Source organism: Styela clava, chromosome 1 (assembly GCF_964204865.1).
Source record: "Styela clava chromosome 1, kaStyClav1.hap1.2, whole genome shotgun sequence".
Classification (NCBI taxonomy): Eukaryota; Metazoa; Chordata; class Ascidiacea; order Stolidobranchia; family Styelidae; genus Styela; species Styela clava.
The window spans coordinates 13590901-13608793 of record NC_135250.1 but is presented as its reverse complement, the minus strand read 5'-3'; the positions used below and the strand labels follow the sequence as shown (position 1 = coordinate 13608793).

General features: G+C 34.4%; 1 protein-coding gene across 1 annotated transcript in view; it reads right to left on the bottom strand.

Annotated features, from left to right (window-relative positions):
- The window catches only part of LOC120338216 (uncharacterized), a 35401-nt gene that overhangs the window by 1521 nt on the left and 15987 nt on the right, over nt 1-17893 (bottom strand). The window contains exons 9-36 of the mRNA XM_039406170.2: nt 17239-17518; nt 16945-17057; nt 16636-16769; nt 16236-16352; nt 15844-15966; nt 15418-15493; nt 13823-13925; nt 13484-13622; nt 12129-13417; nt 11536-11651; nt 10885-11117; nt 10287-10464; nt 9806-9885; nt 9434-9679; nt 8752-8887; nt 8033-8133; nt 7513-7659; nt 6982-7080; nt 6302-6409; nt 5648-5734; nt 4935-5060; nt 4186-4383; nt 3448-3627; nt 2971-3070; nt 1315-1396; nt 899-1142; nt 482-614; nt 276-395 (exon numbers count right to left, since the gene is read on the bottom strand). Coding sequence (XP_039262104.2) covers nt 276-395; nt 482-614; nt 899-1142; nt 1315-1396; nt 2971-3070; nt 3448-3627; nt 4186-4383; nt 4935-5060; nt 5648-5734; nt 6302-6409; nt 6982-7080; nt 7513-7659; nt 8033-8133; nt 8752-8887; nt 9434-9679; nt 9806-9885; nt 10287-10464; nt 10885-11117; nt 11536-11651; nt 12129-13417; nt 13484-13622; nt 13823-13925; nt 15418-15493; nt 15844-15966; nt 16236-16352; nt 16636-16769; nt 16945-17057; nt 17239-17518 — 5088 coding nt within the window. The remainder of the gene's footprint in view (nt 1-275; nt 396-481; nt 615-898; nt 1143-1314; nt 1397-2970; nt 3071-3447; nt 3628-4185; nt 4384-4934; nt 5061-5647; nt 5735-6301; nt 6410-6981; nt 7081-7512; nt 7660-8032; nt 8134-8751; nt 8888-9433; nt 9680-9805; nt 9886-10286; nt 10465-10884; nt 11118-11535; nt 11652-12128; nt 13418-13483; nt 13623-13822; nt 13926-15417; nt 15494-15843; nt 15967-16235; nt 16353-16635; nt 16770-16944; nt 17058-17238; nt 17519-17893) is intronic.

The window sequence follows — 17893 nt, the reverse complement described above, 5'->3', positions numbered from 1 at the left end:
ACATTTGTGATGACTATGACTATTGCATTTTAAATTATGTCACCCGGCACAAATTTCAAATCCGCTTATGAGCTGTGCTATATAGAATTCATGAAGATTTTTTTGTTTCATACCTTATAACAAGAAAATATTCATAGGGACACTTGAAAAAAACATTATGATACAGTGAGATGTTAGTAATAGAAACAGTCTTTTTGTATATATTAATGCATCAAATATGTATTAGGTCCAATGGTCAAAGTTACTTTACATTCTGATTAAAAAAATTTGTTTACCTCGATGAGGCGTTACTGCTCCGGATGTAGATAATAAGAATGGACTGTATCTTCCAGCGACCACAGGTCCAGCTCGTTCTGCCGCAACCGTGCCTATTGGGGTTGGTACTGATGATAGCACTGTTAAAAGTCGTGATTATATTCATAAGATAAAATTAAGCTAATTAACAAAAAAATGAATTATAAGTTCCGTTCCTGTGCCATACCTGGTGATCTCGGAGGCCTTCGCAAATTCGTTTTCTGTTGCGCTTCATTTATCATGGCTGTTGTTGGTAACTTGGCAGCTTGGTGAGGTACAGACTCAGTTTCCAAAAATTTTACGAACATTTGTGTAAAGGACTGAAAAATACAAAAATTACAATTTCAAAAATTCATAAACGATTCATTATAAAGATGTCAGCTATATTCAGAGAATAAACCTTGGACATCAATCAAAATGTATAGTGAAATAGACAGTAGTCTCATGTATGTAGTACAATGCAATACTATGAACACAGTGATATCAACCAGCAATAAACAGGGAAGTTAAGTTCTAAACCAAATGTCCTAGCTTAACAGCATATTTTAACTTTTAAATGTACTTTTGAATTACCCAGACCAAACATGAAATTTTTATGCATCACCTCATTTGTAGATCCACTTCTCGGAGAAGCAGGAAGACTCATGCTTGGTCTAGCTTGTTGTGAGCCACCTTGCCGAAACCAACTACCAATCCACCCTCTAGCTCCTTCTGGTGGTGCCCCAGCATTCATTCGCTCAACGTCTTGTTGAGAGAAGCGAAGAACAGCTGTGATCAGCCGAAGCACATCGGGCCGTTTATTGTTTGGTGATGTGAAGTATCCAATAATGAGATTTTTGACAATTTCTCTGCAAATTACAAAACGAACAGTTCATTAATTAGTATTACAGTATAACTGATGACTACCCTAATCTCATTCTGATGTTGACCACATCAAAATGAGTGCCCACTCTAACAGCTTAAAAATTTTTCTCTCGACTATCGAGTATCGATATTAAAAAGATTAAATATTCAACTTACTTGTCCACCATTGACTCATTTTTAGAAGTGATGTCGTGCAACCTGTCTTGTAATTCGTCAATATGTAGTTGCTTTTCACCAACTAAAAATACAATTATCGTACTATAGTCATAGTCACAAGTGAAGATTCCAGAAAGTTGTCTAAAACAAACAAGTGATTCAACAGAATAGGCATTACTTAGATACCTATTCCTACTGCTAAAAACACAAAAAAGGAAATTTTTTTTTAAAAAATGAGCGGCCTAGGGAGTCTGCAAAAGCAAAGTAGGTTATGCAATTAATAAAACAAACTTCCCAAATGCGAATCTTTCTTTTAAATACATCTTTGAAGTAGGGATGAAACTAGGAGTAATGCATCGAGAACTGAGTGAGATATTTTATTCCATCCAATCAGTTCCTAATGCAGTATTCCTAGCATCACAAATCTTCCTACCTCATCTATTCTGGTATTTATTTAATTAAACAACATCTGCAACTAGAAACATCATCCCATATTGATATTACAAAGGGGTGTGATTTCTAACAAAGGGGTGTTCAACAGGCAGCTCGTGGGCCCAACCTGGTCGCCAAGCCATTTAGTGTGGCCCTGATTTTTCTCTACCAAGCACAAAATCCGACAGTTCATGTTTAAAAAGTCTGTCACATGGGTAAAAATACATAATGATTTTTGCTCTTGTCGCTGTGGTAAATATTTCACCATTTGTCAGGTGACTTTATCACTGAGCAATAGCCTCATTCTCTTCCAACAGAAGAATCGATATAAAGCATTTACATCAGCCAGCACAGACATTATGACCCTGACCTAGATCTCCATAATAACAAAACTTTTACTTTCGGTATGGATTGTTCCTATCTCAATTTAAACCACATTCAAATAGAATGCGCTATTCTGCTGAAGAGATATCAAACTGAATACAAGACTACAAATCCACAAAAAATGTCTATTTACTGAAAAGCTTGAATAGTTGTTTTTTCACACTTTCCACAAAATCTCAGATAACAATGTGATCGCATTTTAATTTACATCACAGATTGCCAGCTGAGATTATAAGGCAAGTTGACCGTTTTGACTTCACTCAAGTAGAAACTTCCCAAATGCAACAAACGAAACCATTAAGCCATCGCATGCAACAACAATTCTAATCCACTACATGGTTGAAAATGCCCCATTTTATAAAACCCCAGCAGACGAATGTGAGCTTAATAATGTGGGTAAAAATGGGTGAATTACCCTTTTTACCCAAGAGATACCCAAGTAAGTATCACAGTTGCCTGCAGAGATTACACAACATGAAGCAACACAACAAACACAAAACTAAATCTATTTCCACCGCAGTTACACTTCTACCGACACTTGCGCCATAGAATGACCTGAATCGGAGTCTATTTTCATGGTTTAGCATTTGTTAATAATTAATTTGATTGACCTGAAAACAGCAATTCGTACCAGTACTATGTGCGCTTAAAAGTAAACAGAGTAAAACTGTGTTATCTATATCTATCACCCAAAAAGTGTACAAACATATATCTTGTTAATTATAGAAACAGGATAATACTCACATTCACCATTAAAAGCACACAAAATAATTAGAAATACGTGAGCACGTTGTTTACATGCAAAATTAACAGGGCATAACAAAAACAAATGATATATACCCATGTTTTTCAATTGAGAAATATTTTCTTCCTTCAACTCAAGTTGTTGGTTGAGTCTTGATGCAGACTTCAGAGCTTCATTAGCATTTTCGAGTTTCATCTGTAATTTACAACAAATATATAGGTTATATATTCAAGGGTTCTCAAACTATTGGTGTTGTGGAGCTCGTGAAGAGGTTGACAATAATTTAGGAAGCCCCACAAAAAATTTGCTATTGGAACTAGAAATTCATATTTAGATATTTCATATTCTTTAACTAGCAATTCATATTTGAATTGCCCCCTTGTTGCCGCTACTGACGTCAAATTTCATTAATTCCATTATTGCTCCTTTGAACAGTTATAAAATTAGCCAAGTCAGTACTTTATTAGGTAAACGAATAGCTCGCAGAGCCCCCTATGTTTCTCTCATGGAGACCTATGATATAATTGACATTAACATTAAAAAAAGTAATAATAAAATGTAATGAAATATACCTTGAGTTCATTTGCTAATGTTTCAAAAGCATTTGCGTCATTATTTCTAGATTCCAATTGTAATTTGACTTTGTCAAGTTGTTCGGCAAAATTAGCAGCATCTTCTCTTTGCATCCTTTCAACTGCAACTTGTAACTTTTGTAACGCTGATGCATATTGCATACCTTGTTCTTGAGTAAGCTGAAAATATATACTATAATATTTAATATTATATACTATTTAATATTTTAAAAATGCACCTGGTTTTACTACTTTTATCAAGAATTTTGCATCGATTTAACACATGAAATTTAAAGAATAGTACTCAACTAAAAAGCAAAGTATTGGAAACGTATGTAATGGAGGCACATCTGGAGTAAAATCGTTCCACAGCAATTTAAAAGCCCTGCCCAAGCATATCTGCATCCCTTTATGACAGTGGTTTCCAAACCTAGGGCCAATTACGGACTGCAGAACGATTTGATATGGCCTGCCAAACATAAGTGATAGCCTGATCATGTTCTTACCTTTTTGCATTCTAAATATCGCCAATTGTAGTTTAAGCATGTGTATGTTCGAAACAATCCAATTATACTGGTATATTAATTATACCTTGCGTCCCCTGGCCCACGAATATCATTTCGCATCTAATTTTGGCCCCCGGTCAATTAACTTTAGGAACCACTGCTTTCGAATGACTAAATCATGTACTTCTATATACTTTTTTTCATAAATTTTGCTATTGTCAATTTTTCCAACCTGGAGTTGTTGGATAGCCTGATCCCTCTGAGCTATTGCAGTTCGCAACTGTTCTTGCAGACTTTCCGCTTGTTGTTGTGTCTGTTCACTCGCCTCCCGTGTCGCCATATTTGTTGATCGAGTTTGCTGCAATTGTTCCTTAAGGTTATTTTCTCGTTCTTCGGCAAGCATTGCTTCTTGAGTATAAACTTCTTCGACCTAAAAATCATTTAATAATTTTTAAATTTTTCTGTATTTAAATTTAATCACAAGCTTCGTTTTAAAGATACTGAAAAATGACCAAAAGGTTGTCTAAGGCAAGCCATAGGTTATCAAAGTGCTCCATAAGGAGCCCCAGGGCTCCATTAGAGAAACCAGGGTCTCTCGCGAGCTATTCGTTTACTCATGAACATACTGACAATTTTAAGAACTGTCCAAAGAAGCAATAATAGCCTCAATAAAATTGGACAGTGGCAAATACATCCGATTCATTACATAAGGTAATTTTGATTTACTCAGGAACATTAAGTGGTAAGTAGTGTTTTTTGTTTTTATTTTTCAAAATCTATTGTGGGGCTCCGTGAATATTAATCCTCCTCATGGCCCTCTTCACAAGCTCCAAAACACCAAAAGTTTGAGAACCTCTGGTCTAAGGTATCCTTGGCCGTTGCTAAATTTAGACATATTTATTGTTCTTTATCTAATATGAAAGTAATCAGATATTTATGTCAGGATAATTTAAGTCAAGTTTTCAGTTAAAATATTCAAACCTGTATTAAATGATTGCGTAGTCGAGAGAGTTCCGATTCAAGCTTAGTTTCCTTTTCTCTCAAAGCTCTTGCCTCTTCTGAGTATTTGTTCGATTCTAGTTTCCGTTGTTTCAATGATAACATGACCTAGTTAATGACATAACATGATTTCAAGTTATTTGTTAAGACTTATAATTCAAAGAATTAACTCGAAAGTAAGTATCATTTAGGTTAACCCAAAAGTAAGTGATAAAATAATCAACGCAAGATGCCATGCACACAGTAAGATACCATATCTGAAGTAGTGTCACAATCCCGGAATCCCGGGATTTTTGACTTTTTCCCAATCCCGAATTATTTTGAATATATTTCAAGGATTTAATTTGGGACGTATTGTTATTCTAAAACAAATTTACTGTACATTTCGAAAATTGTATGCACTAAACACAATCAAACCTACGTCAGTTGCGGCTGAGTGTGCATTTTCTGAACAAAATCAGAAATTGTCATGATGACTCTCGATGCTCTCATGTTTTTCGGGTCAGTTTCAATAAACATGACTGCTTATAATATTTTTTGTGTGTTTTTAATTTTTTTAATCTCGTGTGAAAATCGAGACCCCGGGAGGTCAAATATGGTCCCGAAATAGCAACCCTAATCCGAAACCCCAAGTATGGGGAACGCAGGATTGAGAGCACATAATTCAACGCAATCAATATATATTCTAAATGTACCTGATCTCTCTCATGTCGAGCAGCAATTAACATTTGTTTTGCACTATCCAATTCAACCAACAACTTCTGTGATTCGGACTCTTCTCCCTAGATTTAATGTGTAAAAATAACAATAAAGTCAATGCTAGATATAAATGAAATAAACACCAATGGAAACTTTGAAACAGACAAATTATCAAAAAATTAAAAAAATTATTTAAGCAAATAGCCATTGAAAACATATTTCTGTCAGAAATTGAATGGTAACAGTTCGGGATGTCCGAATGAGTATTTTCTTCTGTGGAGGGTAGCATTCTCGGGATTTTAATATTTTACTTGGTTGACAAGGAGATGGTGAAAATTTATGAGAAGAAATGAATATTTTCAACGATCGGAGCGTTTTTTCGCTGCAGTCATGGAAACGGAACATCAATCCGGACTTTCGGTGAAACGCACATAACTAGGGTGACAGGATATCCCACATATGAAATTTTATGCAGATCGGTCCAGTCGTAAAGACGCTACAGCTTCGAAACACAAACAGACAGACAGATACACTAACAAACAGACAGACAGAACGACTGAGAATAAAGGTCTCCTAGCGCAGAGATCCAAATGAATGTTAGGAAACCAAAATATCGAATTACCTATTGCCATTCACAAGATAATACAAACCTGTCGATTTTGTTGTGCCATCTCTTGTAGTCTCTTACATTTTTCACGAGCATTTTCAACTTCATATTCCTTTTCTTTAAGCAACATTGACAACTGCCCATTTGTTTCCTGATTTAAAATGATGATCATTTAGATGAAAAAATGGCACTGATCGAGCGTAATGAGTTCAAAACAAGAAATCGCAAATAAGGGTAGTTGCCGGTATTAATATATTACATTATAAAGAAAATTATAAAATGGGATATATTCAGTGGTGGGATTCAGCCGGTTCGCACCGGTTCTATAGAACCGTCTCACGAATTTTATGAGATCAGCGAACCGGTCAGCATTACTGAATAAACCATGACTTTTTGCAACAGCACCGGCTGAAAAATATCACTTTTCAGAACCGGTTGACAAAAAATTTGAATCATACCACTAGATATATCTCAACAAATGATAAAATGGCAATTGCCAATGATTGAATTCCTAGAGTTTTTTCTGTAACATAATTCCTCGCTTAAAATATTTTATAATATTTTTAATTAATTAATTTAATAATTATTTAATTTTTTAATATTTTACCAGTGAAAACTTTACAAAATAGTTTATAAATAAGTTGACTTCAGGAGTATGTAACAGTCCATTTACTGGTTAAAATTTATTGATTAGAAAAAGTTTAATAATAGAGTAAGGCATACTTGAAATGCTCGAGATTCCGCATCCTTTTCTGATAATCGACTTGAGTAATCTCTCACTTCCGATCTCGCCTCTTCACAATTCTTACTCAAACCAGCAACCTGAAAATTGATGATCAGAACATTAGAATTTTTTTGTTTACCATTTTGATTAAATCAGTGCTTCTCAAACGGTGGGCGCGTCCAACAAGGGGGGCATAGACAACTTTTTGAGGGGCCGTGAAGCTGATTGAAAATAAAAGTATTTGTTGGATTTGAACTTGCCCGCCTTATTTTGAATATTTACATTTCGAAACTTTTCATTTATTTCATTATTTACGTTCCATCTACATATTTTTAACATGTTTTTTGAATAGAACATACTTTCGCCTTACTATCTGGTATTGTAGCTTATTGTTAGCTAGTTATTTTTGAGCTGGGGTGCGAGACTTCACAAATTCTTAAAAGGAGGCACAGCTTAAAAAGTTTGAGAACCACTCGATTAAATTATACATCTTCCCATATATGGGCAAGGCATTGTAGTTGTGACAATACCTGTTCTCTTAAATTTTCTACCGATTTCCGTAAAATTTCGACTTCGTTTAATTTCGCCATCAAATCTTTTTCAGATCTTGTTTTTGCTTCTGTTAGAGAATGAATCAACAAATCTTTTTCTTTTGAGTCATTTATCAATTTTTCAATCTGTTAACAAAAGAAATGATTATAACTAACAATGGTAAACAATCTAAAAACCATAGCAAAAACAACTTCTTATTCCAAGAAGTAATTGACTACCACTTCTGGTGCTCCAATACCAATATGGACAAATATGGAGGTAACTAATTTTGTTCGCCTACTTTACATCAAGTTGTGTAAAGGGATTGAAGCTTATGGGCAGGGGGTATATTCACTTGGCTAACACAGACATTCCCTGAGCTTGTAATAGAACTAAAATAAGGAAAATCGGAATAAAATTATGGCCTAACTCTAATCTGGTACCCACGCTATGGGAGTACCCCACTTCTAGTCATATTGGAACTCTATTAGGAAATATCATTGTATAATATCAACAGACCTCAATACTTTTCTTTGTACTCTCTTGTGTTACTTGATCAACAAGATCTTGTTTTTGTTTCAAACTTTCCTTCAAATTCCTCATTTCACTGCTTGATGTGGCTGCAAACATGTAATTGCTTTGTTGTTGAAAATTATTCATATATACAAGCTGGCATATAAGACAAATTACAGTATTTGAACGATCAGGAATCTTCAAAGTTCAGAATACCATACCAAGCGCATTACATCGAGAATAGAATGGTAATCTTGAATTATTGAATACACTCAAGGCCCGGCGGTGTGACACATCGTGCTGAGCGTTAGGGCAGTGTGACACATCGTGCTAAGCGTTAGGAATATGCATGCCAACACATGAGTTCACATGTTCCAATTCCATACAGGGATAATTATGTGCGAGAGGATTGCTTGACTCCTCGCCGCAGTAGGGTGGTTCACGTAACCGCTGGTCGGTTGCAGCTTCCTTCACCATCAAGTTCATGCTCCCGAAATCAAAATAACTGGCAACTAATCCAATACCGACATGAACTGGTAACCGGACGAGAGGCTGTGGTTCGCCATATGATTGAGCCGTTTTATCGGTTTTCCTCTCCCCTGGGATAAATATGTAAATCCTATTCTAAAGTGACTTTAAATTCTTCAACTACACAAGCGACAGCCTAGCAGAGTGAATTTTTTCTTAGCATGGTCTAATAAAATGGGGTGGTTGCATTGTTGTACCTGTATAACCTTGACTTGAGTTATCAGTAGCACTTCTATCTTCATTTTTATCTCTGGAAGACATTTGAAAATCCTCAGACACCAACTTGACTGCAGTGTCATCATCCAACTTTTTCAACAATGCTTGTTTTATATTCTGAATTTAAATTTGATTTTTTTTTCAAAATATTCTGATAACCCACGATCCTACTGCTTAAATAAATGGCAAATAATGATGGATGAAGATGAGGTACCCATTTATGCATGAATGAAAAAATAGTTCACCATGATTTACAGAGCAATATTTATTTGTATTGTACTCAAAATGCAATGATACCAAAAACATCTTCACTTGCTTCCAAGCCACTTCGATCAGTATTTGATTTGTCATAGCTAGGGCATTTCGACTTTTGGCTGAATTCGAGATAGGCTCGGCGGTGTGGCGCATCATGCTAATCGTTAGAAATATGCTCACACAGCACCTCTGAATACCCTGTGTGGATTTGCAGGTTCGAATCCCATGCAGAGAAATTTATGTACGAGAGGATTGCTAGACCCTTGTTGTCGTAGGGTGGTACACATACCCGCTGGTCGATTAGGGCTTCCTCCACCATCAAGTCCATGCTCTCGAAAGCTATTAAGCCGTCTTATCGACTTTCTTCTGCCTCTGGAAAAGTTTTGCAGTTTTTTAAACGGCACTTACCTCAAGTTCTATCATTTTTTCTCGAAGTGGAAACAAGTCTCTTTGCATCGACGACAATTTCATTTGAGTTTGCTCGTAATCATGAACGAGATTTCCATAATCGATTTGCAATTTAGAGTTGTTGTCAGAGTCATGTTTGAGTGCTTCTGAAGCTTTTACAACTTCCCCTCTGACTTGCTCAACCTCAACTTGCCGTTGGTTTAGGAGTGCCACCAAGTGGTTTCTTTCAGTTAAAAGTTGTTGGACCTAAAACAAAGGGTAATGATATAAAGAAAGGTATCGAAAAGTACTTTATATATGCATGAGCCAATGAAAAATTATACAAGCACACATCTATGACTTTAAGCTCAAAGATACAGTAATTAGGTATACCTGGCCTGTAAGTGTTTCTTTATCTCTGATTAGATTTTGTACTTGTTGACCAGATACAGCATTTTTGTCTGGCACAGAACCTGAAAAGACAGCAGGAAAAAGATTATAGAAAATATACAGGCGGTCCAATTTACATGTGATGGTTTAGCTTCTATTGTAGGAGGCACTCCCATCTTTAAAACTAAATTCGAGAGGAATTGGTCAGGTAGGATAGGATTTACATATTTATCCCAGGGGAGAGGGGCGATCATATGGCGAACCACAGATCAGGGGTGTAGCCAGGAATTTTCAAAGGGGGGGGTTTTGAAATTGGCGCTCCGGAAGTATGTGTACCAAGATGACGCACAACCTGAATTCTAACCTGGTACACATACTATGATCAGGTTGTGCGCCATCTTGGTACAAATACTTCGGGAGCACCCTGAATTTGTAATTGCCAAGTTTGACTGTAACAGGTGGTCTGGCCAAAGACTCCACTTACCCCCAGTAGTTGGTTGTTGCTGAAGAACTTCTAACAATGTTCCACATTTCTGTTTTAAAGATTCTATTTCCAGTTCTTTCTCTGTAACTAATCTAGATAGCTTTCCAACAGCTTCTTTTGTCATCTCTCTATCATAACCTTCATACTTTGCAAGAAGTGCCATATTTTCTTGTTGTACCTGCAATAAGATTATATATAGCGCAAATTAGGATAGGATTTGCATATTTATCTTGGGAGAGATGAAAGCTGATAAGACGGCTTGATCATATGGCAAACCATGGTCTCTCGTCCGGTTACCAGTCCATGAAGGTTACGGGTTTATTTAGCCAGTTATTTGTTTTTTATTTGCCAGTTATTTGATGGTGGAGAAAGCCTTAACCGACCAGCGGTTACGTGAACCACACTGCGGTAGCGAGGAGTCCATCAATCCTCTCTCACATAACTATCCCTGCATGTGATTCGAACCTGCAAACCCACACAGAGTAATCAGAGGTGCAGTTGCAAGCGTATACTTGACGCTTAACACGATGCGCCACACCGCCGAGCCGAATTAGATACATATGATAAGAATGTTTAGGTGTCACTTCAAAAAATATACCTTCTGGAGAGCAGCATTGCTTTCAGCAACAATTCCCATCATTTTATGAGCTTCGTCTTTCAGCTTTTTATTTTCTTTCGTTTTTTCAGAAATCACAGCTAAAATCTGATCTTTGTCGGCAGTGAGTGCACGGTTCTCATCTTCCAATCTCCTGATTTCTGCAACCGAAGCCATCGTATTACTATCTTCTTCAGAACGACGTTGAGTCAACATTGAAATGACTTCATCTCGTTCTGTTGGTGAAATAAATGAAGAGTTAATAAAAATAACATAGGAACCATTCAGATGATCTTGAAATGATGAGTAAAACTTTAAAAATAATTATCTGAAGGTGAGATCTACTCAAATCTTGGGAAAAATTGAAATGATATCTTGTTCATAATGTTGAGTCTGTTGACATTCATCGATGAAGGATTTATCAAATTGCAAAATACAAAATAGTTTGAAAGAATTGTAAATTTTGATATAAAATAATGTTCACTAAGTTCAATGAAGTTTCGAGTCTAATGTAATTTCATCATTAACACAAATATCATATGAACCTATTCAAATTAATACTCTGTTGAGTCCTTAATAACAATGATTTGGAAAAAAACTTTTGAAATAAAGAAATATATTTTGTTTATACTTACGAAAATAACAATTAATTACCTTTCACCAACTGCAACAATAACCCAATATCATCTTTTGAAAGATCAGATTTTTCCAAACCAGCAATGTCTTGCCCATCGATAGAGTTCAATAATTTCTCCAAGTTCATCTCAGGCCTAAGATGGAAATAAATATTAATTCCACTTCATGATGTATTGCTAAAATTAATAAAAGGAATGCTCAAATATATGAACAAAACAAAGTAGTATTAAATCTTTTACAGTACCGGTAGTCTGACAACCAGATTACTGAGATGTGATCACGGAATCATGGCACATAGTTTTTAATTTTGATGATATCATCACACAAAACTTCGAAGATCCCATCGAGCCCACAGGAATATTCGAAATAAATAAAAGTGATAGCTTTTAGGCAAAGAATACAATCTTCAATCACTGAAAATTACAAAGCAATTGGTCCAGTAGTTGAATAAAAAAGCGATTTTTTCACAACAACATAATATCAAAACGATCCATAGTTGCTCTTTATGTCCAAAAATAATTGGAATGAAAAAGGCAATTTTCTTTATTAACTTGACGTTTTAAACACCCCAAAATTATACTCAAGACGTTAAAAAATAATGTTTCAACCACCTTGCACTGGGATGTTGCGACTCAAGTGATAACCTCATCTTCAAATTATCAATTTCTGTCAATTGCCGATTCAACTTTTCTTCATATTCTTCACGAAGAGTCTGCAAAGCGCTATTTTCGGCTTGATCTGAATCGATATCGTTGTTTTTTTTTACAAGAACATTTTCAATTTCAGAAAGAAAGTCAATTTTTTGCTTTGCTTGTTCCAACTCAACCCTCAAAGTACTTAATTCAGAAAGCAAACCCGTTTCGCTATCTTTGGCTTTTTGTAATAAATTTTTTAGTTCTGAACACTCTTTTTGTAGTTGTATTTTTCCATCCGTTTCTAATTTAAACTTGTTTTCCAAAGATGCTCGTTCTGTTTGAAAAGAACTTATAAGTGCATTATGATCATCTAAAAGTGCATTGTACTGATCTGTAATATTTGAGTATTTTGATTGGAGGTTTTGTATCAACTCATCATTGTCATGACTGATTGTCGCCGATTGTTGGAAAGCTTCATTTTCATTCTTTTCCATTTGCTTCTGAAGATTAAAGTTTATTTTTTCCAAATGTTCAATCTTGTCTTTATAGACCTTCTCAGTTGCAGCAGCTTCCTTTTTAAATACTTCTTGTTCGTCATAAAGTGCTTTTAATTTTACTTGAAAACCATCTTCGATATTTTTAATCAAGTCCTGATTATCTTTCAAAATTTTCTTTTTCTCTTCCATGTGAGAAGATTGAAATTCTGCCATTTCTCTGCCAGCATTTTCCAACTCTGTTCCGAGACTTTCAATTTCTTCATGCAAGCGAGAAATTTCAGAAGAAGAACATTTCTCAGTTTCATTTTTCTCGACTTGAGTATCTTCGAGAAGACCTTCTTTGACTTGAAGTGCTTTTTCTAATTGCAAGTGACTCTGTTTCATATTCTCATGATGACGCTCAAGTTCTTGCAATTTTACTCTAACATCTGCTAGCTCACCATTCTTCTGTCTTATATCTTCCTCAAGTTGAGTGTGTTTTTCATCAAAGAATTGCTTTTCTTTTTCAACTTTATTGAGAGTTTGTTTGAGTTCTTCAATGACAGATAATTTTTTCTCATTCTCATTTTGTAACTTTTCCATACTTATTACATAGTTTTTGAGTTTCAATTCGATGTCATTCTTTTCTGACTCAAGCTTCGATAATTTCAAGTTCAGAGAAGAAATTTCATCATCATTTTCCTGGGAACATTCATTGTTATTTTGTGAGACATCCGCCAGTTGCATTTTTGTATTATCTAGGTCATTTGACAGTTTTTCTCCAGACACCTGATAAAAAGATCATAGATAAATAAGGGAATTCCCTCAAATTCAAATATTAACAATTTGACATACTTTTTCTTCCTCAAGTTGAAGCTTGGTAGATTTGAGTTGTTCCTTCAGATCATCTCTCACTGTGAGTAGTTGTGCCATCTCATCCTGATGTTGAGTATCAAGGGCATCGAGAGCTTCATTTAAATCATTCTTTTCCTCCCTTTAGAGGTAAATTTTAATTTTTTGATAAGTTATGATAGTTTGTCTATCTATGCATTATCCAAAATAGTGCTCAATTCTCAATTTTCTCTCAATTTTCAGAACACCAAACTAAATTTCAGATATCCTATCCATTTATGATTATTCAATATCTCTGATATTAGAATTAAAAATATTTATGTAAATAGCTTTTTCAAATACCTGCTTTTATTCAATTCTTGGGTAAGTACATCGTATGCCGCTTGCAATTTTTCTTTTTCGTTCTCAAATTTGTCCAATTGATGTCTCAGTGAGTCCGTTTGATCTAATAAAATGGAATAGGTGTTAGAAAACATACTATCCTTGGAAACAGATATCTTCTGCAGTTTTATTACTGAATAACTGAAAAAGTCCAACAAATAGATATTATTTAAAATTGAATACATCATTCTTATATCCCGCCTATGAGAATATACGGCAGCAAATATGGAGACTAAACGACTTTTCTTGCTATTTGCTTTAATTATAACGAGGCAAACAAAACATTACACAACTCTCAAGTACTTCAAAAATGAGGTCTACAGTTTCAAGTGGATACAATAGTAACAAAGAAGAAAGATGCAGGTGCGATATTATAATATATGAAGAAATACTTTTTACTTATATTGTACTGCCCTGTCTACATAGGAATGGTGATGATGGCATATTCTATACCAGCTTATGATAGATTACCAAAACCAAGATGCGAGAGCTACCTACCACAGTCAAATATTTTTAATCTGATTTGTTCAGTCTATTTGTTTTAAAACCTTATGTTTAGTTAAAATCCTTGCAATAACAGTGCTGATGTAAAGAGTCTGTTACCACATATTTGGACACTTCCGAATTGAATTTCGAATAAAATTTTTTGAGCATTTCCTGCATTTAAATTTTAATAAAATCTAATTAAACAGAATACAGAAATTATCGAGCCAGCATCTTTCAGAAATGGCTCATAAAATGATATTTCCATAAAATATCAAAACGAAAATATTGGACCGAACAAAAATTGTATCGACATCATCCTCTATAAAAATAAGCCGCCCATTTAATTGATATATCAATCACAATTTACTGAATTGTTAAAGACATCAGTCAAACAGCTATAAAACCAAGCGTTTCAAAATTTAGTCAAGCATGAGACCATATATTATTCAAAAAAAAAAAATAGATCAATGCTCATCGATGAATCATGCTTGATTTTGAGTGAACATAATATGATGAATCGGGTTGTGATATTTTAATATCCTCAATTACTGTAGACCACAGAATAGACCAAAATTGCATTTTCAAATTTCAGAACTGTCAAATTGGAAAGATATTGTTTTATTACTGAAATAGACTGAAATATCAAACATTAAAAACCAAAATGAAAGGTTCTATTGCTGTTAATAGATCTACTAAATTATTGAATATTATTTAAAAAAAAAGGGTAAATATGACTGTATATATCCAGAAATTTAGTTTGTTAGTTTTTAAAGTTGAAGATATTGTGGAACAATGTCACAAATTATGATGATCAAATAAACTGCTGTGTCAGTTATATTTGATTTACATGTATTCTTCAGGAATACGAAATAAATTAGTAATAGATAAATAAATATTTACTTCTTTAATGAGATGATATCTTTAAATTTTGAACATTTTTATTTTAAAAAAGTGTCGTAAGATTAGTCCAAGTACAGGGGCTTATATTTCAAACAACTAATGACAAACAACATTTTATAACTGCCGGGTTTGCAATCTTAAAATCTTGCCCTATATATTGCAAAAATTACCTTTTTGAGTTTGTGTTTCTGATATCGATTCATTCAATTCTTCTTCAAGATTCTTAGTTGCAACTTGTAACTGTTCCTGAATGAAACACCAATATTTTCTCCAATTAAATTATTTACAGCTACCTAATCAAACTACCTATGTAATAATATGATTCACAGTAATTTCGTCACAAGGTAAGTACATTGCCAATATAGGTAATCAAATTGAATAGAAATTCGTGGCCTTTAAACTCTACTGCCACCAAGATTATAGTTTTCCAAGACACAATCTCTTATCAATATTTATATTTGAACTTAAATCTTCATCAAATAGAGTTAATGAGCTTTTCAGTGAGCATGGTTCAACAAGATTTCATCTAATTTATCTGCGAATATGGTTGTTTTTATTCATCTTTCGAACGTCATGAACATTGGTTTCGCAGTTACCTTTTCTTGTTGAAGCCTGTTAGTTTCCTTCTCCAAGGCACATCTAGCTTCTTGCAATTCATTCAATTCTTGTTTCAACTTTTCCAATGTAACAGCACGCTCATCTTGTGGTTCATTTAATGACTGAAAAGAAAATCGTTATTATCATTCAATATGTTTAAAACAGTGGTTCTCAAAAAAGCGTCCCATGGGCCAATTACGGCACGAGTAACGATTTAATATCGCCCACGGACTTAAGTGAAATGGTTCAACACTTTATGTTTTATTTTATTTACGTGTTGGTACCGGTATCAGCGCCTTGCGGGTGCTCCCCCCTCCCGACCTGCAAATATCAACTTCTGGAACTACTGGTTCAAAAGAATGTAGATAATCAATATAAAAAAAACTCTCACTTGTCCTTCAGGGTCACTCTGATATCTGCTGAGTAATTCTTGAAGTGATTTCTTTTCAGCTTGCCACTCACTCTGAACTTGCTCATATTGCACAATTTCAAGTTCATAGTCCTCCACCTGAAATGAAATTGACCGCACAAGATGAAAATATGCATCCACAGTATTGAATTATTATGGCAAAGTAATCTCATGGAATTTTAGTTGAAAATTGTTCACATTGGACAAGCTGTTTCATTAATAATTCAAATGCATATCATGTATTATTTCAAGATATTCGAACATTCAAAAAATTTCAAACATTCTGCAAACCATATGCAGAAGTCACCAATCTAAAGACCAAACCGCAATGTAAACTTGTGTAAATAAATATTATCCATTACTTAGTATAGTACTGTAATACCTGCTTCTTTAATGCTTGCAAAGTGAGAGTAAGATCACCGGGATTAGTTGTAGGTGTCGAGAATTGATTTTCTTCTCGCAATCTTCGTCTCGAATGTGAAACAACTTGAGGTGAACTGTGACTGATGGGAGAACCTGATGAAGATAAAATGAGATTTATTACCACCCAACTGAACAATTATACTGAAACATTTATAGATTTATTTTATATATTTTATCAAATCATCATTAACAGGATATTATATAAAAGCAAATAGATAGCTATCTTTACGTGTAAAACTGAATACATTTAGCAATAGATAAAACGAACCAAAATTGAGATGATGAGGCAATCGTTGATTATTTCTTTTTTGATGCTGATCTGATTCAACATCATCAGTTTGCTGTTCAACATTTTGATCTTCTTCTGCTACTTGATTCAACCTAGAAATGTATGAATGTTATCGAACTGTAGCCATTTGTAATCACCTTGCTGGTCAAGTGTTCCTTTCTCACCTGAATCTAAACTAAAATTAACTAGGCAATATCAATCCCAGCGAAAAATTTGAAAAGGTAAATTGGTAGCAGTTACGAAGCAGTCGAAAAATATAAACAAAAAACTCACCCTTCTTTATGCCATTGATCTGATTCAGCTAATTCTATGTCATAATTGTCTTCCTCCGCTTCACTCTCCTGAACATTTTCTCTTAGTAATGTTTCAAGTTCTGCCACCTTGTTATTGAGCTTTTCGATTTCAGCATGCTGCTCATCATTTTGGGTTAAAACAAGAGTTCTTTCTTCCTCCAAATGACAGTAAGATTCGCTAATATTTTTGATAGTTTCCGGAAGATTTTCAACATCAAATAAAACTTGTATATTGGCTTTCGTGATTAATTCTGAAAGACCTGAGAATTATAATTGAAACAAGCTTAAGATTAAACAAAAATATTTGGCAGAATAATAGAATGTTTTTTCCATGGAAGATAACTAACATGTAAAATAACTAATTCTAACAGTAATTGCATATTACTTATCTGTCTCACAAATAAATGACAATCTTTCAATGAATACATGACTCATCCATTGCCCATTATACAACAAGAAAAAAGTTTCCATACTATCTGCATTTTATTAAAACATGTTCCGATTAATAGGATCTAAGATGTGGTCGCACTAATCCGCCCATGTGGGTCATTCTACGCAATTCTAAACACTTTACAGCTTCCAACAATCGCTAACCGCCTTTCAAACTATATCTTAAGTGTTTCGTTGTCGAGAAA